This window comes from Eschrichtius robustus, chromosome 5 (genome assembly GCF_028021215.1).
Source record: "Eschrichtius robustus isolate mEscRob2 chromosome 5, mEscRob2.pri, whole genome shotgun sequence".
Lineage (NCBI taxonomy): Eukaryota > Metazoa > Chordata > Mammalia > Artiodactyla > Eschrichtiidae > Eschrichtius > Eschrichtius robustus.
The window spans coordinates 10,024,397-10,049,179 of record NC_090828.1 but is presented as its reverse complement, the minus strand read 5'-3'; the positions used below and the strand labels follow the sequence as shown (position 1 = coordinate 10,049,179).

The 24,783-nt window shown below is 41.0% G+C and overlaps 1 protein-coding gene across 1 annotated transcript in view; it reads right to left on the bottom strand.

Annotated features, from left to right (window-relative positions):
- DNER (delta/notch like EGF repeat containing) overlaps nt 1-24,783 on the bottom strand; it is a 332,382-nt gene that overhangs the window by 5,581 nt on the left and 302,018 nt on the right. The window contains exons 11-12 of the mRNA XM_068543746.1: nt 13,587-13,718; nt 1,033-1,279 (exon numbers count right to left, since the gene is read on the bottom strand). Coding sequence (XP_068399847.1) covers nt 1,033-1,279; nt 13,587-13,718 — 379 coding nt within the window. The remainder of the gene's footprint in view (nt 1-1,032; nt 1,280-13,586; nt 13,719-24,783) is intronic.

Genomic DNA, 24,783 nt, shown 5'->3' with positions numbered 1-24,783 from the left:
CACACGCCGCGGAGCAGCTAAGCCCGTGCGCCACAACTACTGAAGCCCGCGCACCTAGAGCCCGTGCTCAGCAACAAGAGAAGCCACCACAATGAGAAGCCTGCGCACCGCAGCGGAGAGTAGCCCCTGCTCGCCGCAACTAGAGAAAACCTGCACACAGCAACGAAGACCCAAAGCAGCCAAAAATAAATAAATAAATAATTTAATTAATAATTACTTAAAATAAAATAGGCAGGTAATGGAGCAGTCAGGCTTAATGATGTCGCTCTGACACCCAGACTCACGCTCCTTCTGTGATACCACACTAATTCCTGTCTCTCCAGGAGCCTTTCCTCCAGGAGAGGACACTGTCTTATACAATGCAAACTCTAACAGCCAAATGACCATCATCTGACGTTCTTTAAATAAGCCCTTAAATCAAATGGGTAATTTATACTCACAGTGACTGTTAGAAGAACAACACAGCTAAACACATCCCCCCCCCCCCCCAAAATGTTTCACAACTCCTAGACATTGCTGTCTAGGTAGTAATCTAGTGATAAAGAAGTGAACATGTATAAGAGACCATATCAAAAAGCCAATTATGATGAATGGAGAAACAGAGGGAGTTTGGGTTCTTGACGGTATTGTGAAGTCGTGAAATGAAGCAACTCTAGCAGTATTACACTTCAGGCTTCTTATGGGAGATGCAGTCACTTCAGCATAATAAGGCATGAAACAAAAAATGAATTGAGATCATAAACTATAAAAAAAAAAATGTTTTGCACACAGTGATGAAGAGTCAGATATTTATAACAGAGACAGACACAAAACGAACGAATGTATTCAATGAAAACAGAAAGCCAGCAGCAAATTAAAAGGGTTTGCTTACGAAACAGCCTGATTATCCGGTCCCCTAATACTACCTTGAACTTACGTTTTATTCTTTGAAACCCTCCTTGGGGATGTAAAGTCCTGTTCATAATATAACCCTGATACTGAGAATGCACACGTGAAAGCAGCACCTCCCTTCCGCCTCCTCCCGCCGCCCACCTGGCATGCCGGATGGAGGCGATGGCGTTGCTGAACTCGCTGTCGATGCTGCGGCAGTTGTAGAACTCCTCGTAGGCCGGCCTGGAAGAGCCCTGGTACTCGATGCGGCTGATGCGGCAAATCCCCACAATCAGGATGATGAGCATCAGGATGAAGGCGACGCAGAGGGCGCCGATGATGATGTAGAGGGAGTGGCGGGGCATGTTGGTGAGACTCTCTGCCACGTGCCCGGACTTCCACTGGAGGTCTGAAGGCAGAAATGAGCAAACGGCTGCGGATGAGGTGTGGCCTTTTGAATGGGGAGGACTTTCCTGTCCTCACATCGGGAACCTAAAATATAAGGGCCGTCCAAGCTGGGAAGAACTGTTTCCTATGGATAATCCAGACCAAAGGCCTTACTATATAAGGACCTCTTACAAATCATTAAGAAAAAGCAGGAACATGCCATAGAAAAATGCGCCAAGAATATAAAAATGAATTCACCAAGGAAATACAAGTAGAAAATTGTTTAGCTTCATAATTATTTTTAAAAAATGCAATTCCTATATTAGTTCCCAAATATTATTTTTAAATTCTGATAACCACAGCTGACAGGGGTACAGAAATGGGGACTGTGTGAATGGATACACAACCCCTGTGCGGACTGCATGGAGTTTCCTTTGACCCAGAAATTTCACTGTTCAGAATTTATGCTGAGGAAATGGTCCTATAAATGCATAAAGCCCTGGGTGCAAGGATGTTCATCTCAGCAGCACAATTTTTAAATGTTAGATTATCGACTATCACACATTTAGAAAAAAGTTCAGAAAATAGTACAGACACCTATGTACTCATCAAAGTTAATAAATGTTCCTATTAGACCTTCTTTGCTTTATTTTTTTAAAGGTTTTTTTTTAAAGACATAAAACGTTATAGATATAGCTAGAGTCTCTCAACCCCATATTCTCTCTCTACCCCACCAACAGACAACACAATTCATAAAAGTGCAAAAATGGGAAACAACCTAAATATTCAACTCTTAGTGAGATGGACACATATTCACCAAATAGCAAAAGAATTAAAAAAAAAAAAGGGTTACCAAGCAGAACCTAGTTGTAGAGTACAATCACATATGAGCTTCCAACGTCTACCTTACTGAAAAGCTCAGGATGGAGTGATACCAATGATGAACATTTGTTGTTTTCTTACTATGCTAAGCTTTCTGAAAACGTCTCATTTAATCATCACAACCCCCGGAAGACATATCATTCCTTCTCCCCACTTTACAGACAATGTCTAGGAAGCTGACGTCACTTCCCGGGTGAGCATGTTGGCAAGTTTGGGTCCAAGTTCTTAGCCTTTGCCTCACACAGCAGTGTGCTAACGACAGTGATCTCTGAAAAGCAGGCCTGCATGGGATTTTTATTTCCTTCTTTACACATCTCAGTCTTTTCCAACTTTAAAAAAAAAAAAAAGAGAGAAGAAAGCAGTCCGTTTGTAATAATTAAAAAGTAAGCAATAAGTCATTTGAAGAAAACACCCATGGGATTATCTTCCAGCATAACTAGCAGAAGGGGTGTGAGCCTTGGGATCACACCAACCTTGCTTTCAATCCCAGCTGCAATGTTTACTTGATCTCCCTGAGCCTCAATTTCTTCCGTTATAAGATGAAAATTGCAACATATACCCTATAAGCTTGCTGTGAGCGTTAAGTTAGAAAACATGTCAAGAAAAGTAAGAAAGTCCACTGCTGGGCTCATGGTGGGTGGTCCCTAAAGAGGAGCAGCTGCAGTGGTGGAAGAGGGAAGGATACAGAGGAGGAGGGTCCTATCCTCTGAGGCCCACACTCTGAGCTGAGGATTATCGAGCATTGCCCTGTGCCCATTCCAAAAACACCAACGTGGATGGGCAGGAAAAAAGTGGATGGATGGACATAATCTCTGTATCTGGCACAGGTCAAGAGTGTCTAATTATGTCCTGTTTACAGACCTGCATACAAGTGGAATGGTTCAGATAATGTGACCAGGATTTGAAAGGAAGCTGTGAAGATTAAAAAGGGCTAGATAAGATCAAAGAGAAACTGAACTTGGGAAAGAGGATGCCTTCTCTACTTCACTCACACCGCCACCTCCACCACCATCACCTCCAGGCCACGATTTCCACCTTAGGACTCTGGGTGCCTGGAAATGGGATTCAGGGGTGGGTGGGAATGGGCCTGTCTTCCTGCGAAACCCTCAGGCCTCTTTCCACTGTTCCACTTTAGGTGAGAGTATTTGTCACCTCTGGGTCCTCATACTCTCATCTTAGCGACATCTTCAGTGACACTGGAGTCTCAGAATCAGCTATTCTCTCCCTTGAAAAGTTACGATCTGCACAAGAGCACAGGTAAACACCCAAACAAGGATCCGAGCGTGCAGACCTTTTTCCTAGAAGCCTAATGCAAAACTGACCCATGTCCCGAGCCTGGCTGGTTCCTGAGAGTCTGAGAAGAACGGGATGAATGAAGTGACTTCTGAGTGTGTGTCCAGATCTTCCGGCTCCTGAGTTTTACACCAAGCCCCTCGAAGTCTGGTTTTGCCACTCGAGCCTGCCTTCCTGATCACAAAGCCCGTGCAGCCAACGCACACACAGGCAGATGGAACGACATACATCACTGCAAAAAAATGGTCGCAATGGAAGAGAGGCGGTGTTTTGTGAAACCAAGACTCAGTCCCGGATTGGCAGCCCTTTCATCTGGCAGTAACCTGGTGCACATGGAGAGAGACAAGTCATCTTTCTGGCTGAAAGAGAAGCGTGACTCACTTGATTTCCAAGTATTTCAACATTCTCTGAAAATTTCACTTGTAGGCCGGAGTCCAGCGCTCACAGGGTGTGCTGTAACACTCACTGAGCATTGTCACGAGGGCGGCCAATACTGTTTCTACTCCAGCTCGGCGGAGCGCTCAGATCTGATCACTGTGGCAACCACACAAGTTCTTGATGAGTTCCTATGGTCAATGCACACCTTCGTGTCAATAGCTTACACATCACACTGATTGTGTATACACAGCCAGTGCACAACCGCACACGGCCACTGAAGCAGAAAAACAACTGTATCAGGTTACGTGCTCGGCACACTGCCCCAGGCCTGATTAGCTGCCTAAATCGCTTGTATTTCTGACCATCTGCTCTATTTCCCCAAACTCTGAATTCCAAGCTGTTTGGACTTTTGGGAAAACTTTCTCAAAATTTCTCCTGAACCTCTGTTTCTCCTCCCTGCCCCTGCCCTTTGCTTTTTCCACCCTATTGTCATCTAAAACTTGTCTGATAAGTGAATGTGGCTGCTTTGCACGCTAGGCGGGTTAGTAGGCAAGCTGGATCTGAATAAATCCAACATTTGGTCTGCGAGGCAGCAAACGTATCTGCAGCAGGTGGCTGCAGCTGCCACCTCCCGGTCCATAAGTCAGCGCTCTGCCGCATACGGGGAGCCCCGGGGCATGAATCATTTACTATGGTGGCCGCGGCAGGGCTCGGGGAAAAATCACGCACCAGAGCACGCTGGAAGGGATGACCTCACCAGCCCCGGCAGGTGCATGACCAGGAACGCACGCACACAAACTGTTCAGGGAAAATGTCGCACTTCTGGGTCTCAGGGAGCATTTGCATTTCGGTTTAAACTCAATCTGTTTGAGGTTTTGCATCTTCTAAAGTGCTTTCGGCTTTAACATTTCAATCGGTACGAAAATAGGAGCTACGCAGGGGCTGGACTCAGAGCCTCTGCTCAAGGTAAAACAGGCAGTCAGTGGCCAAGCTGAGGATAAAACCAGACCCACCGACCACCTCCACTCCACCAAAAAGAGACCTCATTCGATAGACAAATTTAATTCTAAAATACATTTCCCGTATCTGTTTTTTCACTTACCCAGGTGAATCTAGCTAGACTAATTTGTCCACCTACCTTTAAGTCTTTTTCAGACTTAAAAAGAGTCTGAAAGTAAAGGAATGCATGTCTGTTTTGGGTAGATGTCACTTAGATAGCTAGATAATTTTTGAACCATCTGTGGGCTAGAATAACTGTGAGGCGGGATTTCAAATTTCTTTGTTTTCTGTAGCTGTAAGTTACGTGGACAATCAAAACAGTCAATGAGACTGAAGAAAGTTAACACTCTCGTTAACCTTCAGAAGATGCAGGAGCGGAGGGAACCGAAGGCACAGCTCACCTCCCTCCTAGCGATCCCATCACTGAACCAGTATCAATAAGCACCTACTATATGCTGAGCATTGTGCTGAGTGCCTGGGATACGAAGCAAGAGAAAACTGAGAGAAAAGTGGGCGAAGTCACTTGGCTAAGTCCAGGTGTGCTAAGCCGTGAGGGACCAGAGTGGCACTGCTTCGAGAGGGGACGAGGGAATCGCCATCTAACCGGGGAATCAGGAGATCTCTTGTGATGGGGGTCCACGGCAAGCGTGGCTCTAAGGGTGAGTGCATATTCACCAGGGATGGAGAACAGCAAAGGGAAGGCTGTCCCAGGCAAAGACCTGGGAGGAGGTGGAAAGCAGAGGGAGGAGCTGGAAGGAGGAGGGTGGCCGCTCAAGGCAGCAAGGCAGAGGCTGCCTGAGTGAAGACGGGGCACCGCCCCACAGCGTAGAGCAGCCCTCCCAGTCCCACAGGCAAGAGTGCGGCCTTCGGTCTGTAGTCATTAATGTATTTTAATAGCAACTTGGTGTGGGCAAGGATGGAAACAGTGGTTGGAGGGAGGGTCTGAGGGTTCAGATTTGCACTTTGAAAAGATGCCTCTGCCATTTACGACCACATAGATGACCTGGAGGACATTCTGCTGAGTGAAATAGACCAGATACAGAAAGATAAATATTGCATGATGTCACTTATATGTGCAACATATAGGGAAAAAAAAACCCAGAGAGTAGAATGGTGGTTACCAGAGGCTGGGGAGGGGGGCGGGGTGATGGAAGGAAGGGAGGGAGGGAGGGAGGAGGGAGGGAGGAGGGAGGGAGGGAAGGTAGCTGGGGGAGATAGGGGTGGAAGTATGGGGAGTCACTGTTGAATGGGTGTAGAGTTTGTCTTGCAAGATGAAAAGAATTCTGAGGAAAGATGGTGGTGACGGTTGCAATATAAATATAAATGTACTTACAATATTGTATACAATATAAATGCACTTACACTTAAAAATGGTTAAGATAGTTATGTGTATTTTACCACAATGAAAAAATTTTTTAAATAATGAAAAGGTAAAATACTTTTGGAAAATTAAAAAGAAAGAAAGGAAGAAAAAAGAAAAGAAAGGTTGCTTCTGGCTGTATATGAAGAAAGGGTTTGAGCGGCTAGGGTAGAAGCCAGGTCAGAGGCTACGGCGGTATCTGGCAGAGCTGGTGGTGGTTTGGCCTGGGTGAGAGGGGTGGAGACAGAGAGGTGAAGGAATGTGGGTGTGAGTTAGGGGTGGAATTCACCAGACTAAATGCAGCTTGTAGAGGCCAGTGAGGAGAGACAAAGGTAGCGTCAAATTTCTTGGCCTTTGGCTTGCATCCCTGGATGGATGAAGTGCTAGAGGCAAGCAGGGGACATGGCAAGACAACCAGGTTTGAGAGGAAGCTTATGAGTTTTGTTTTGTACATGTTGAATTGGAAGTGCCTTTAACACACCCAAGTGGCGACATCAAATAGACGGTTGTATTATTTTGTTCAGCATTTTGGTTAAAAACAGCAAACAGTTATTGAGAGTTCAATGTGTGCTGAACACTATTCTAAGTGTGTTAGGTCCTTTATTCCTTGTATCATGCTCTGAAGTGGACATTGTTACTATCTCCCTTTTATACAGGAAGCAGCTGGGACTCCAAAGAAGCCAGGGAAGGAGCAAAGTTGGTTGTCTTGGGTTTCTTCTTCCCAAAATGCAGGGAATTTAATAATGCTTGAAGAAACCCATCAAAACAGTTATGTTATATGAGCAGTCTTTATTGTACAAATAGATTCGGTTCTTTGGTTCTCATTTTGATATAAACTAGGATTTTTAAAAAATAAAACTCATTTGGAATTAACATATATACACTACTATATATAAAATAGATAACCAACAAGGACCTACTGTATACCCCAGGGAACTATACTCAATATTTTGTAATAACCTATAAGGGAAAAGAATCTTGCCCAGGTTTCCACATGTAATAAGTGGCAGAACCTGAATTTGAACCACACACTTTGGCTCTGAACACTTAATAAGTAATGTTTTCCATATTGCACAATGTGAAAATCAATGTATTGGGGCCAGACTGCATTAGAAAAAAAAGTTTAGAAAGCCATATAAAAGCGTGTCACACTTGTAAAGTAAGTACTACTTCACGTTTTGTGTGTGTGGGAGAGACACTGTATGTTATGTGCCGCATCAAAATGCAAAACATATTTCTTACTGTGGGTTGCAGTCAAAAGGCCTGAGAAACACTTCCCTCTGCTATATGCATCCATCAGGCCCCTTCAGGAAGCGAGGATGAAGGTTCCCCTCATGGAATACCTGTATCTACCTTGGAACAGAAAAGTCAAGGTCTAATTACATCAATAAAACTACATATCTATAGAATGCCTGTTATCCTAAAATATTCAGTATGTTTAGAAAATCAGTAGATATCTCAAAAACATCTGATTTATCAATATTCCATCAGAGGCGGGGAAATTTCACTTTGAATAGACACCCAGAGGCTGCTCACTGCTCAGAGAGTGACAACTGATGATAGCAATTAAGGCAACCATTTACTGAGCACTTACTGTGAACCAGGCACTGTACTGCACTATGTTATTCACATGTATTATCCCATTTATCAAGGCCTGTGGCTCAGAGCTCTTGTTTACCAGGAGTAAGTACCTGAGCTGGGATTCAAAACCAGGACCGCACAATTCCACAGTAACGTCCTTCCCATACTCAGGCTGCTTCCCCACATCTAGCCACGATCGCTTCCCAAGAGGTCAGCGGAGGATGCAGCCTTGGTGTTCAAAGTATTTAGTAAGGTAATTGTGGGTTAAGTGGGACTTGCGAGTCAACTTCGGCCCCCAACACCATTGCTTCCAAGAGGAAAAGTTGTATTGGCAAAGAGCCAATATATAAATAAATGCTCATGAAAAATTCAAGGACCCCTTAATTTGACTATTCCATTTTCAAGAATTTATCCTACTGATATTCTCACACAAGAATATGTATATATAAGAATTTTCACTCTACTGTTGTTTTTAATACCAAAAACCTGAAAATGAGTTATCTCTCTATCAATAGGGGTATGATTAAATAAATTATAGAGCATCTAAAAAATGGAAATACTGTGTGGTGTTAAAAAAATTGAGGAAGATCTGCATAAGCCAACATGGATAAACACTCAAGATATATTACTAAGCATAAAAGCAAGACGCTGAACAGTATGCATAGAAGAGTCCCATTTGTATGGGAGAAAATGGGACTTATACAGTGACTGAAAGCATCTGGAAGAATCCACAATAAATGGGTAACAGTTGTTACCTTTGGGGAGTGAAGTGGGGAGTCTCCATGGGGAGGAAGATTAATTAATTTTATTTTGTTTGTTTTCTTTTTTATTGAAGTATAATTGATTTACAATGTGTTAGTTTTAGGTGTACAGCACAGTGATTCAGTTTTATATATATGTGTGTGTGTGTGTGTGTGTGTATATATTCTTTTTCAGATTCTTTTCCCTTATAGTTTATTACAAAATATTGAGTATAGTTCCCTGTGCTATACAGTAGGTCCTTGTTGGTTATCTATTTTATATACAGCAGTGTGTATCTGTTAATCCCAAATTCGTTTTGTTTTTTAGAAGTCCTGGTTTACACAAAAATGAGAACAAAAGATCCGAATCTATTTGTACGATAAGGACTGCTCATATAACATAACTGTTTGATGGGTTTCTCCAGGCATTATTAAATTCCATGCATTTTGGGAAGAAGAAGCTATCCAGCTTGGCTCCTTCCCTGGGTTCCTGGAGCTACCTGCATGAAGTCTCACAGCAACTCCCGTCACATATTAAGACCCACCCTTGGATGAGGAGATCCTGAAGGCAAGAGCTGTTTCATTAATCTTTATATCCTGGGCACTATGCTTAATGTCTGACAATAAGAGGGCCTTGATTATTCACTGAATGCATAAATCCAAGATGCCCTGTTCCCCTATTTCTCAACTGCAGAATGTCATTAATTCAATAGTTTAACCATAGATTCAACTGCTCAGTATATAGAACTAGCCAACTCTCAGTCAGCAGGACTGTCTGTAACTCTAACTGTATAGACCTTAAAGCTCCAACACAAATGATACAAAACATTCCACTATGTAGAGAATTATAAGAATTTTGAATTTTAGACTCTGATTTTAGGAAAGCAAAAGTTTTATTAAAATCCTCCCAAAATTTTTTGATCAGTCCAAAGGTGGTTAAGAACAAGTGTCAGAATTAAAACTTCACCAGGCTTGTTTTGTTAGTTTCTAGAACTTAGGGTTTGCATTTGCCTCAGAATATGTATAAAACACCATAGCTACTCTCATGATCCTTTTAGGATAGTTCTGGATCAATGTTTTTGATGGTTTTGATAAATATGTGTGGTCTGCTAGATTTCTGCTTCTTATTGCTGATTGGGGGCCAGATAATAATTCTAAAGGGCAAATTTCTAATAACTATCCATTATTAGGGTAAACATTAGGAATGGGAGCCATGGCACCACTAAAATGGTGTTAATTTGCATGTAAATCCCATTGAGGTTTCTGAACCTAGTGTTGGCTGATGACAAAGTAGACTCATTTCCACATGCAGAGCCCTTCCTTCACTGGAATCTGCACGAACTCTCAGTGTGTGTTTGTGAGTATCACACACGTATTCTATGAATTTCTGAATTTCTCTTTTCCACGTGCAATAGGAAACATCCTATGGTGTTTTGTAAGGAAAAGGCAATAGGACATGTCTGCCTTATTATAATCTGTGCTTCCTGGCAGAGTATGACACTACTTTGAGGGTGAATCCAACAATGCTAGGGCTGGAAGGAAGAAAACTAACCATTTCATTTAATCCTTCATTTTATGGATGGAGAAACTGAGCTCCAGAGAGATAAAATGACCTTCGTCCTGCTGGTGATGGGTTGGGTGGCAGGACCAACCCAGCTCCCTGTTCTTAAGAGCAGCGCCCATTCTATCCACCAAATCCTGCCCCTTTAATCAGTTTAAGTTATATTCATGCGAACACTTATTATAATGATTAGGATGATGCTGTAACAGAAAAAAAAGTAACGCTAAATCATCTCCAAATGTTATAATTTTTAAGAACAAATGGGAGTAATGAAACACTGCTGGTAAGGTGCTATGGTAGGCCAAATAATGGTCTCCCAAAGATGAACACATACTATTCCCCAGAATCTTTGATTATGCTACCTTACATGGCAAAAGGAACTCTGCAGATGCGATTAAGCTGACGGTCTTGAGATGGATAGATTATCCTAAATTACCTTCACGGGCTCAAAGTAATCACAGGAGTCCTTATAAGTGAAAGAGGGATGTGAGAGATCTGGAGAAGGAAATGTGACAATGGAAGCAGGAGTCAGAGAGACGTGATTGCTGGCTTTGAAGATGGAGGAAGGGGCCATGAGCCAAGGAAGGTAGGCAGCCTCTAGAAGTTGGAGAAGGCAAAGAAGAAGGTTCTTTAGAAACTCCAGAAGGAAGACAGTCATGTTGTGTTTTAAGCCATTAAATCTGTGGTAATTCGTTGCAGCCGCAGTAGGAAACAAATACAGGTGGTCAGGGAAGGCACCTGAGAAGGTGACGTTCAAGCTGAGACCTAAAAGCTGAGAAGGAGACAGCTGTGCTAAAATCGCAAAGAAGAGAGCTCCAGACATGGGGAACAGCACAGGCAAAGGCCCTGATGGCAGGAGTGAACGGGACCTGCTCAAAGAAGGGCAAGGAGGACAGTGTGACTAAAGTGTAGTGAACAAGAAAGGAGGGCAGGTGAATGGCCTCAGGAAGTAGAGGTCAGGCTGGTGGGAGGCCCCATTACTGCCTTTGACAACTCGGAGCCCGCCATGCTGTGGAGCTACATGGGCCATGGTTCTCCCTCTTCTCTGCTACATCTGAGCTTTCCTGTTGAGACTTACCAACCTGACCTTGTGTCATTCAGGCACCCTCCTCTTGGTTTCTAGCCACTTCAGAAGATCATAGATGTTCAGGGTTAGAAAGAAACCTCAGAGACCATAGGTCCCATGGCTCACACAGGACAGGAGACCTCTTATATCTTCTCTGCCCACTGACAGTCCAAACTCTGCTGCCACTTCTGCTTTGAATCCATTCCATTGATTCAGATCCATTTCCCTTGGCACTGGCCACCAGCTCCACCTGTGTGTTATCACAAACCTTATATGCTTATTCTCCATTCTTACGCTCAGGTCAAGGACGGAAGCATCCAACATTGGGACCCAGTAGAGCCTAATCTGTGATGACATTTATTTTAACACCTTTGGCTGAATGGAGGGGTGCAAATGAGATCATCAAATGGAAAGTGCTACTCTGGGCGAACAGAGAACCCAGGTGTGTGCTGAGATGTGTGATGGGTCCCATCACACCCAGCTGCTCAGAGTGGCCTGTGCCCTCTGACAAGTGCCAAAGGCTAGTGTTCGCCAGGAGTAGCTCATAGTATAAGGGCTACAGCAGCGCAGGAGGAAAGAGAAGCAGCAGCTAACACTTATTTAGTGCCTACTGCACAGCAGAGATCTACACAAATTTGCCTCTGTTAAGCCTCACAGCAACTTGTCTATCACTATTTTACAAGTGAGAAAGACAAGGCTGAGATACATTTGTCCATGACGGAGCTAGACCATGAAGCCAACTTTTGTCCGTATTATTCCATCCTTGTATATCTTTTGCCTATCTTATCCGCCATCAGAAGGAAGTAAAACTAGATTTTTTTATAGTTATAAGATTTTACTTCAAAACTTCTTAAAGGCATCCTTTGTGTTCCTGACTTCTTATCCATACTCTCCTATGTATTTATCTTCACACCAAGGATTTTAAAATTATACATAGATATTCCTCTGCCCCAAGGCATGAAATTTGTCATTTCACAGAATTACCAAATTTTATCATGAAAATTGGTCCTATTTTATGGATAAGTACACTGAGACTCAGCACAACTAAATGCAGCCACACAATAAGTGCCACAGCCAGGGCAAGAACCGAGGTCCTGTTGGCCCAAATCTGGGATCCTTCCTACCAACTGATCTCACCAGACTGGACTTAACATCCTATACCTACTTTAGTCTTAACATCCTGCATCAATTCACAGCTCTGAGCATCTGTACCATTGGAATCCCTTTCCTTCCCTTCCTTCAACAATAGAGTGTTTCTCAGCCATCGTGAGCAAGAACCGCTGGTCCTAAAACCTTTCTGTATAGGGGTATTTGGAAAGGATGAGGGGGAGACCTAAAAGGAATTACTCTCTTCCTCTCTCAAGTCCTGAGCCGAGATGAAAGACAAAGAGTGAGCAGACAGGAGCCCAAATAACACCTTCATTACTGGTCAAGTTGATGTTGAAGAATATGGTCCATATTTGTGGATAAGCAGGTTTCCTGTTACTGGCCATGCCCCACTTGAGACACACACCAAGAATCAGACAAGCCCGTGCAGCCAGAGGCGGTGCTGGACCACCAGTGAGGGGCCTATTCTTGAAACATTTACAGCGTGGAGGAGTAGAGGCAGCAGACAGGCCAGCCCAAGAGGGAGACAGGCGGACAGGGCTATGTATACTGAGCTGTCTCCTTACAAACTCACACAGCAGATGAGCTGCCTTGGCCTGATGAAGAGTAAGGGGGTGGGCGAGAGGGCCCAGGAGGCAGATTGTATGACAGAGCCAAACCCAACTACCCTGACTAATTTAAACGAGAAGAAAACACACTTCAACGCTGAGTTTTTAGCGATTTACAAAACAATGAAAACCCAATTCCAGGGCAGTTCTCATTTTCACCTCAGTCCTAGTAGATACATGATTTTCATATATAAAATCCTGACCCTGACACTGTCAAACTTCTGAGAGTCCATCTGTAGAGAACACCTCACTCTGAGCAGCTCAAAGTATTTTTCAGATTTTCTCTTATGCTCATCCTCACGGAACTTTCCTCCAGGCAACTGATGGCACCTAATACGTTTGAAGACACTTGAAGACAAAAAATGCAAAGTGAATTTACATTCTGTGTGGTTTTTCTTAATGCTTTCGACACAAAGACTCTCTTTTCTGATGCGATTCTAATGCTTCTCTGCTAAGCACATTTTTGGCTGTCTTAGCGGCCGAGAACTCTGGATGACATCTGTGTATTCTCATCCTGGTGGGAAGGCTGGACTCAGACTCAGGAAGGAGGGGAAGCAGCATAACACAGTGAGCCAGAGCCCTCAACTGGGATCCGGGAGGCACGGGATGCGGGGGGGGGGGGGGGCGGGGGGTGCTCAGCGTACCCCCTGGGCCTCACTGCCTCACCTGTGAGTGCTGTGGGGCTGGCACATCCTCTTCTCACTGAATGAAAATGTAACGGTAAGTCACGGTGGCTGAGCGGCAGAATACTCACGGATTTCACAGTTTGCTCCCACCCAGCCGCGTGGGCAGTGGCATGTATAACCGTTGGGCTGGTCCAGGCAGGTACCGGCGTGATGGCAGGGGTTACTGTCACATTCATCGATGTCGATGTCACACTCTTCACCTAAGGAGATAAAGAAAAGCGGCAGTGAGCCAGCTAGCTGCCCCCAGCGGCTCCGCCCCCCCGTCACTTCTCTGGCTCAGCAAAGATCTAAGGCTGGGGTCATGACCTCCTGCAATGCAGCCCAATTGGCTGCTTGTATAAAGTGTAGAACTACCCCAGAATTCCAGACACGGGATCCTTTACTTAAGTAAAGCTTAAAAAAGAAAAAGAAATGGCACCGGTGAAAAGAATCTCCTCTAATCTTTTGAATTCGTTATCTGCAGCTGATTCCCATATCTGAATAAACCTTTCGAGGTTTAATCGAAAAACAAACTTGGGCTCCTGATTTTACTAAAGAAATATATTTTGTTTTGGATTTAGTCAGCTGAATCTTATTTGTTTTTCTGAAACTCCGGAAAGCCAAAAAACTCATAGTTTATGATTTTTTTTTTTGGCAGCCAAGTGTTTGATTGTGTAAGCCTGGACATTTGACAATTTTCTGGATAGTTCTAGGTCACAGACGTGTGCCTAGCCTGAGTCAATTATGAAAATGTACTCCTCTTTCCAAATCCCTGGAAATGCTTCTGGGAGGGATTGAAATGCTGAGGGAGAACATCAGGGCCCCCTAAGGAATGACAGTTGTGATGTCCAGGGTGAGTCCAGTCCTGAAATAATCTTCCCTGGGAAATGGTCCCCGAGGAAAGCTCACATCTGCTCCAGTCCGTTCGTCCTTCCCCCATGACCTGGGGCTCCTGACGCTGCTACACCCAACATTTGGGGGCAACCTTGTCCCCCTCAGAGAAAGCCTAGTTTAAACTAACAAACCAGAACATGGGCTGATATCACTGTGGTCCAAAGACCAACTTACAAGAAATAGCTTGTTATTAGAAGTTACACAAACAAAGCCATCTTTGTGTGATTTTAAAGCGTGTGTATGAGTCAATACAAAATGGGTACACATCTTAAAGATATCACATCGAAGCTGAAGAGAGGATACTTCAAATTGAGGCAATCTTTCTTAAAACTGTGAAAATGAGAAAAAGAAAACTTTTAAATATACCTCCATTTGCTTAGATAAATGTAAAAAGTGATATATATATTTTTTTAAAATTCCTAGCATTGTTATAGTCATCGACTAAAACAAAAGAGCGAAATCAAATATTCTGTCCATTTTCAAAGGCAATATTTCAGTGTACACTTGGGTAATTACTTCCAGGCTTACTTAATTAGTATTAAAGAGCTTTTCTATCTGCCATTGGTTTACCTCGTGTTTATAAAACCACATGTCACTCACAGACCATTTTAGAGGCAGAATCTCAAATTAAAATAGTTCACGTCTGTTTCACTTCACACTTTTTTCATACCTGGCAGCAGACTATTTTATTTTTAAAGTAAAATCTGTCAAATAAAGCATTTACTACGTCTAGGTCCTACTAGATTGCTTATAATTCAGTAGTGTCTAAGTGAATTTGTTTCCTGCAATAAATATAGTCATTTATATCAATAGGAAAGACATGAAATTGATTGCCTCTTACTAACCTCTTTCAAAGGTTTTCTGTCTATTAATGGGGCAATCACTCTGACTGGAAAAGGGCATAGACTAAACTATTACAAATGGCATTACATGGTAGACTAGTTGCAGAGACATATAAACAAGAATGTGCTGAGAAGTGATAAAAGGATGAAATCAAAGGCCTTGACAAATACACACATCAGTACTGCTTTCCATCCATTTAGGAAGACAAGCTTAATTGAGGTATTTACTAAACAATAGCTTTCTTTCCCTGGCAATCTGAATACTGCAAATTCTGAAATAAGATGCTCTGTTACCTTTGCAGCAACAGCTATAGAAATGGCCTGACTTCTCCCTACTTCTATAGCCTAGCAAAACTCAAAAGCCCCACCCTGCTTCAGAAGTTTAATGTCTGTCAAACCCTTTTAATTCCCTAAATTTTGCGCAGTTCTAGAGCTGTCGGTCCAGCCCCCCCAGTCCTGCTCTGGTCCAGAGCTTCCCTAGGGAGGTAAATGCCAAGTTCAGGTTCAGAGAAGCCCTAATACATGTTTTGGCTCTTGGACCTCTAAGTGGCTCTAATATAGTTGAGAGAAGTCTAAGATCCTTAGATTTATCTCTTCTTGGGACTCACTGGATTGGAAGGACTTGGTAGGAATAGAGAAGGGCAGGAGAAAATAGGATGAACTTTTTCTGTAGACATTCATCAAATATCTAAGACCCAGGAACCAAAGAACCATGGCCCAGAGAGAGTCCCAAACCTATCCCAGTCTGGCTTTCATCACCACAGTGTTCTTAGAGCTATACTTGGGATTCAGTGACATTAGTTTATGATAAAACTCCGTGCCAGTCAGGAGCCCAAATAGCTAGCAGCTATTTTTCCACAGCATATGTGCTCTCAAAGAACCGTGGAGCAATGCACAGTTCACAGATACCTTTAGATTTACTCTGTTGGCCCATTTTACAAACTAACATGCCTACACTTCTACTTGAATCAGTTACTACCCCCAACTGGCTTGCAGTTGAGGACTTCATTGTGTCACATGCTGGTGGTAAGCATATGGGGTGATTCTGATGATGGAGCCACTCAAGGAAATTTCCAACCAGAAGACTTCCAAAGATGATTGCTCTTCTCTGCCTCACAGTGATCATGCACTTTGCAAGGTAACTGAAGATTTATTACGAATTATAGAGACTAATTTTGGTTTCATTTATGTTTCTCTGTATTACGAGTATTATGTTCTTACATACATTTCAACACCTCACCATTCCATCTCCAAGCAATATGCATTCTAGTTAATTTTAGTAGAAGAGTTCTTAGTACATTGTATCACCTTTCTCCACTCATAGTTTACTTAATAAATCTTTATGCTTTTGCAGGCTTAAGCCAGATGACTTTTTCGTTGAGTTGCTTACTTTTTTATTTGAGTGGGGAAAATCAATTACTTTTAAATCACCGGTGTGCTTGAATAACATTTGTAAAGAGAATACAAAATGAAATTTCTACTTGACTAAGGCTGGAAATCAAAGTCTGAACTTTAAATCTTTTCCTATTGCTTTTCAATCTACTACTTTCTAAGAGGCAATCTGTATAGTAGGTATCACCTTTGGTAGTATTTATGCAAATTTACAAGTGTACTGTTTAATTCGGTATGCTTTCCTCAGATAAATTAAAATGAAAAAGATAAGAAGTCAGAAGTCTCTGCTGTCAGTACATCCTTGGGTTAATAGAGCCCACACCAAATGATATCCATGAAAATCATTATAATCATAATACCTAGTATTAAATCTAAGCCTATTATGTGCCAGGCACTGGAATGGGTACTGTAAGTATAACTCCTTCATACTTCACAAGCATTTTATTCTAGATGAAATGAATCTAATGACTTACTTGGAAGTTCTGCCACAATGGAGCAACTGGAAACTGTCTTGCCCTCCCACTGTAAATAATTACACATGTGGACAAAATATATATTTTAAAAAACACTTTAAGACATTAGACAACAGGCAGTGCATGACTGTGATTGCTAAGAGGAGACAAACAAACAGCTGAGTACCATAACCACTCTGGCATTCTAAATTCTGAACCAATTTAGAACACGATGGTTTCACTGAAATGTGGGGAGTAACTGGAATTTGTGGAGGCTGAGGTAGCTGTAATTTGTAGGACAGACCACTACAGAAGGTAGAGCCACTCAGAAAAGGAGCATCAGAGATATGATGCATCTCTGAGTTTGTTACTGAATACTGTGCACGAGTAAGCTGGAACTCCACAGGCATGGCAAACAAGAGGAAAGATGAACAATTCCCAAAGCTCACAGAGGACTGGGAAGTATTCAAACTCTCACAGGTTGGAATGTAGACATTTCATTGGCCACCCAGTGCATTATGGGAGGAAAAGGTCACACCTCAGTAGTAGGACATAACTATACCTAAAGGCTGCTAGCAACTCCAAAATACAAAATACAAAAACAAACTTTGAAAGGATCAATCAAGTCAGCAAGTAACTTACCTACCTGCCACAAAAAAGGCCAGCACTTTTAAAAGAAATCCAATCACTCAACAACTTAACTCACAATGACCAGCATTCAAACAAAAAAATATCAGATGTACAAAAAAAAAGCAAGAACATGGGACCTATATAACCAGAAGGAAAATCAGTCAAAAGACAGAGGTCCAGAAATAACAGATGATGGTGAGTAAACAAGACATTTGTTCAAAATGTGAAGGAAAACATGGGGAAAATGAGGATAAAAATGGAAGATACTAAAAAAAACCCAAATGGAATTTCTAGATGTGAAAAATTCAATATTGTCAAAGATAATATTAAAAAAGAGAGAGAGAGAAAACTACAGACAAATATCCCTCATGAATACAGACACAAAAACTCTGAACAAAATATTAGAGGACAGGATTCAGCAATATATAAAAAGAATTATACACTATGACCAAGTGGGTTTTATTCCAGAGAGGCAAGATTAATTCAATATTTGAAAATTGATCAATAAAATCTATCATATTAATATGTTAAAGAAGAAAAATCATATGCTGATATCAATTGATGCAGAAAAAGCATCTGGCAAAATTCAACACCCATTCATAACTAAAGCTATCAGCAAGCAAGGAATAGAGAGTAACTTCCTCAATTTGATTAAAAAAAAAATCTAAAAATCCCTATAGCTAACATTATACTTAATGGTGAAAGACTGAATGCTTTTCCCCTATGACTGGGAACAAAGCAAGGATGTCTGCTATCACCACTCTTACTCAAACTAACGTGGGGAGTTCTAGCCAGCGTAATAAGACAATAAAAGAAAATAAAATTTATACATATCAGAAAGGAAGAAATAAAACTGTCCCTAATTTCAGAAGACATACCTACCTATGCATAAAATCACAAGGAATCTACCCCTCCAAAATCCTAAAACTAGTAAGTTCATCAAAGTCAGAGGATACAAGATAAACATACAAAAATCAGTTGTATATCTACACACTAGCATTGAACATGTGCACACCAAACTGCAATTCTATTTATAATCACTCAAAAAGAGAGAAATATTTAGTTGTACATGTATAGGAGTTACATGCTGAAAACTACAAAATGCTGATGAAAGAAATCAAAGATCAAAATAATTGGAGCGTCATACTGTGTTCATGCATTGGAAGACTCCAAATAGTAAAGATAACAATTCTTCCCAAATTAATATACAGGTTTAATACAATTCTTATTAATACCTCATCAAAATCTTTTGTAATATAGACAAGATTATTCTAAAATTTATATGAAAAAGCAAAGACACTAGTATAGGTAAAACAGTTTTGAAAGAAAAAGAGTAATTGAGAAGAATCATTCTGCCTGATTTCAATATTTATTACATAACTGCAGCATTCAAGACTGAGTTGTATTGACAGAGGAATAGACACATAGATCAATGAAAAAGAATACAGAATCCAAACCAGACCCACACAAATATGGCCAACTGATTTTTGACAAAGGTTTAAAAGCAATTCAATGAAGGAAAGATAGCCTTTTCAACAAATGGTGCTTGAGAAACTGTACTTCTATAGGAAAAACAAGAACAAAACCCCTCTAGTTGGAAGATCCCAGGAAAGAATGCGGACTGTGAGCCAAAGCAATCTTGAGAAAGAAAAACAGAGCTGGAAGAATCAGGCTCCCTGACTTCAGACTATACTATAAGGCTACAGTAATCAAGACAGTATGGTACTGGCACAATAACAGAAATATAGATCAATGGATAGAAAGCCCAGCGATAAACCCACACACATATGATCACCTTATCTTTGACAAAGAAGGCAAGAATATATAGTGGAGAAAAGACAGACTTTTCAATAAGTCGTGCTGGGAAAACTGGACAGCTACATGTAAAAGAATGAAATTAGAACACTTCCTAACACCATACACAAAAATAAACTCAAAATGGATTAAAGACCTAAATGTAAGACCAGACACTATCAAACTCTTAGAGGAAAACATAGGCAGAGGACTCTATGACATAAATCACAGCAAGATCCTTTTTGACCCACCTCCTAGAGAAATGTAAATAAAAACAAAAATAAACAAATGGGACCTAACGAAACTTAAAAGCTTTTGCACAGCAAAGGAAACCATAAACAAGACAAAAAGACAAACCTCACGATGGGAGAAAATATTTGCAAACAAAGCAACTGGCAAAGGATTAATCTCCAAAATATACAAGCAGCTCATGCAGCTCAATATCAAAAAAACAAACAACCCAATCCAAAAATGGGTGGGAGACCTAAACAGACATTTCTCCAAAGAAGACATACAGATTGCCAGCAAACATATGAAAAAATGTTCAACATCACTAATCATTAGAGAAATGCAAATCAAAACCACAATGAGGTATCACCTCACACCAGTCAGAATGACCATCATCAAAAAATCTAAATGCTGGAGAGGGTGTGGAGAAAAGGGAACCCTCCTGCACCATTGGTAGGAATGTAATTGATACAGCCACTATGGAGAACAGTATGGAGGTTCCTTAAAAAACTAAAAATAGAACTATCATATGAGCCAGCAATCCCACTACTGGGCATATACCTCGAGAAAACCATAATTCAAAAGGATACATGTACCACAATGTTCATTGCAGCACTACTTACAATAGCCAGGACATGGAAGCAACCTAAATGTCCATCCACAGATGAATGGATAAAGAAGATGTGGCACATATATACAATGGAATATTACTCAGCCATAAAAAGGAATGAAACTGAGTTATTCGTAAAGAGGTGGATGGACCTAGAGCCTGTCATACAGAGTGAAGTAAGTCAGAAAGAGAAAAACAAATACCGTATGCTAATGCATATACAAGGAATCTAAAAAACGGTACTGATGAACCTAGTGGCAGGGCAGGAATAAAGAAGCAGAGGTAGAGAACGGACTTCAGGACACAGAGGGGGAAGGGGAAGCTGGGACAAAGTGAGAGAGCATCGTTGACATATATACCCTACCAAATGTAAAATGGATGGCTAGTGGGAAGCTTGCATAGCACAGGGAGATCAGCTCAGTGCTTTGAGACGACCTAGAGGGCTGGGATAGGGAGGGTGGGAGGGAGGCTCAAGACGGAGGGGATATGGGGATATATGTGTACATATAGCTGATTCACTTTGTTGTACAGCAGGAACTAACACAACATTGTAAAGCAATTATACTCCAATAAAGCTGTAAAATTAAAAAAAATGAATGCAGACTGTGAAAAAATAATCTAACAGTATTTACAAATGGATGAAACCACCTCACTGCAGGGTGGGGGGCAGTGCTGACCTAAGTAACTCTGGAACGAGCAGAGTTGGTAGGACTGAAGGCAGAAGGATCTGTACACCAGCACTGCAGTCTAGTTCATAAAGCTGCTTCCCACAAGGATACAAGTTATGAATTCTGATACTACTCTACATGTATATAGGAATTAAGCAAGTAAGTAAAAGGATGTTGGATAGTAGGAGCCAGGAATCTTGTTGTTGGTGTGGGAATTTACAGATAAACAGGAGAGAAGGCTGGAATGATACATGTAATAATGGAATAAAGTTGGAGAAATTAGTATAAATTCATGTTTAGCTTTATTTAGATATAGATGGTTACATATGGCAATATTTATAGACACGTGGGTTAGTATACACACACATTCCCTTGCTATGTCAGCTGAGAGGATCTAGAAGCAACGACATCCCAGGAACAATGAGCATAGCTAGTGCCCAGATCTTGGTTTCCAGTATCATTCTCCAATAAAAAGAACCAAGGCTCCTTGGAGAGATGGCTGATTCTAAGACTGGAGCAGGAAATATACAAGATAAGACTGGAGCTTCTTGCAGTGCTGGAAAGCATATAAGTGTTCATACACACACACATACACATACACACACACACACACATACACTCTCTTCACCAACAACAATGGGGTATGTCAAAGGGACACAGAAACCAAAATGAAAGAACTCCCAGTGTCCAAATCTGGAACATTTTGAGCCACAAAATAAATTAAAATGTTTTGGATTATAACTCAAAGTATAAAATAAGTATCCACAAGTCCACAGTGATATAAATAAATGATCAAATAAATAAATAAATGGGGGAAAACAGACAAATCTCTCCTACAGAAGAATTTCACATAGTTTACGTAGCTACTCTACCCTCAAAGAGGGAGAGAATAACTCCCCATTCCTTAAGTGTGGTCCACACATAGTAACCTTCTTTCAAAGAGTAAAGTATGCAAAGAGGGGAAAAGAGTAACATTATAGGGGAAAAACTTGATAAACACTTCCTCAGATGATTAACGTCAACGTCAATGGTCAGAAATCATACTTGATAGTATGTAGCCTTGATATGATGGGATATGATGAGAAAATGGACAAAGGACATGAAGAGACGTTTCGCCAAAGAGGATGTACAGATGTCGAATAATCACATGAAAAGACGTCCAATATCATTTATAATTAGGGAAATTCAAATTAAAACCACAAGATATCACTAAACACGTATCAAAATCGCTAAAATTAAAAATGAAGGCAACACAAAATTCTGGCAAGGATAGAGAGAAACTGGATCACTATACATTGTTGATAGGAAGGGAAAATGGTTAAGCCACTCTGGAAACATTCTGGCATAGTTTGGAAAACTAAACATCAACTACCATATGACCCAGCATTTGAACTCCTGGGCAACTGTTCCAGAAAAAATAAAAAATTATATTCACACAAAAACCTGTAAATGAACGTTTACAGCAGCTTTCTTCATAATAGCTCAAAATTGGAAAGAAACCAGATTTCTTTCAACAGGGGGATAGTTAAACAAACTGTGGTATATTCATATCATGGAACGCAGCTCAGCAATAAAAAGGAAGTAACTTGATACACATAATGATCTGGATGAATCTCCAGAGAATTATGCTAAGTGAAAAAAAAAAACAAAAGGTTACATGCTATATGATTCCATTTATAAAACATTCTTGGAATACCAAAATTATAAAGATGCAGAACAGATTGGTGGTTTCCAGGGATTAAGAGGAAAGCTTCCTGTGGTGGAGGAGAAATGGGTGTGGCTATAAAAGGGAAGCATGAGGAATCCTTGTGATGAAAATGTTCTGCATCTTGACTGTATCAATGTTAGTATCCTGGGTGTGACATTGTACTATAGTTGTACAGCGTGTTACCATTGGGGTAAGTGGTTAAACGGTACACTGGATCCCTCTGTGTGACTTCTTAAGATGGCTTATGAAGTGTGAAGTTTCAATTATCTCAGAATAAAAAGTTTGATTTTGAAAAAACAGCCAAAGGGAGAAAAAGACATATACACAGTCAATAGTTTCCTTAAAAATGTGCTAATGAATTCCATTAGCTAGGATGCTAGGATAACTGGATATTCATATGGGGAAAAAAATAAACTTCCATCCTTAAGTCACACCATACAGACAAAAAAATTAACTCAAAACCTAAATCTGAAAGCAAAATCTATTTTAAAAAATGCTAGAAGAAAACATTGGATAAAGTGTCATCATCATAAGGTAGGCAAAGAAAGAACAAACTAAAAAAGAAAAAAATTGATAAATCAGAGATCACCAAAAATAAAAGCACTTGCTCCCCACAAAAATACCATTAAGAATGCATGGATGTCCTGCTGGGAAAAAAAAAAAAAAAGAATGAATGGATGAGCAAAATGTTTATCTGACAAAGGATTTATATCTAGAATATGTAAATAATTCTTACACCTCAGTAATATGACAAAAATCCAATTTAAAAAAAAGATGGGCAAAAGATTTGAAAAGACCCTTCTCAAGGTAAGACATATGAATGGTCAATAATTACATGAAAGATGCTCAACATCAAAGAAATGCAAATTAAAATCTCAGTGAGAATAAAACATTGATGGCATTTGCCCATGAAAATGAGCTGGAAATTGTAGAATACTCTCTTGTGAACTGAAAGACAAATATTGAAAAGTAGTTGAGTTAGAAAACAGAGGGGAAATATAACATTATTTGACTTTTAATAATGCATATAGACTTTCTGCTATGGTGAGAAAGCAATGGGTCACTGATGTCCCGTTTGGACTACTGTTCTAGTGGCCATGGCAACGGGCCTGAAAGAACTTTGGGCTTCCCTGTTGGAGTACAGTAATCTCCAGCCTATGATTTCAGGTAGAAACAAAGCAAGTCCTGGAGAATTCATGTTGCATGAGGGCAGTCTTTCTTTCTCTCTACCAGTCCTGAGCCAAATAATTCTAGGCGGCAGAATTACAAAACCTCAGAGACAAGAGTGGACACAAAATAAGTTAAGAACTGAAAAATGGACAGGATGCAGGTCAGGTCTTAAGGAGACAGCTATGTAGAAGGCCTGCAGGGGTGGAAGAGAGGGAACCTCTCTGGGTTCAGATGACTGGAGGGAGTGTATTTTCAAGGAGAAGCCTAAATTCAAGAAAGGGCAGAGCTCCCCACATACCTCCTCCCAGAGTTAGTCTGCTGGCCTGAGAGTGAAGTGTCTTGAGCCAACTGAAAAAGCCAGTCTCAAAAGGTAAGTGTGACATTGGATGGAGTGTCTAATTAGATAACAATGAGTTGCCTAATTCACTCCACTCAGTCAAATTAGGGAGCTTTTGAGCACTTAATAGTTGGCCAAGAGTAAATTTCACTAAACCTCAGTTATAATGAAAGAGTATTTAGTTCCAAGGTAGCAACTCAAAGAGTAGAGGCACCATGATTCCTTACATGATGATGGCTAATTTTTTATCAGTCCCTCCCCTGGAATGCTAGTTCTCAGAATAGGTTCTTTTTAAGGGGAAAAAAAAAAAGTTATATGATCAAATATATTTGGAAATAAACAAAGGCAAACAAGATTCTTGACTGTAAGTGCCTCTAATATGTGGGCCTTCTATATGAACCTCCACATGGCAGGTACCAAGTCCCCAATTTTGGGGGGCACAGACGTCTTTTCCATGGAGTATCTCATCTGACCAGTGTTCTGGAAAACACATTAATAGTACAACTCTCCTAACAACTTTAGGAAATAGTCTGTGGTCCCCTGCAGTTTGAAAAATTAACA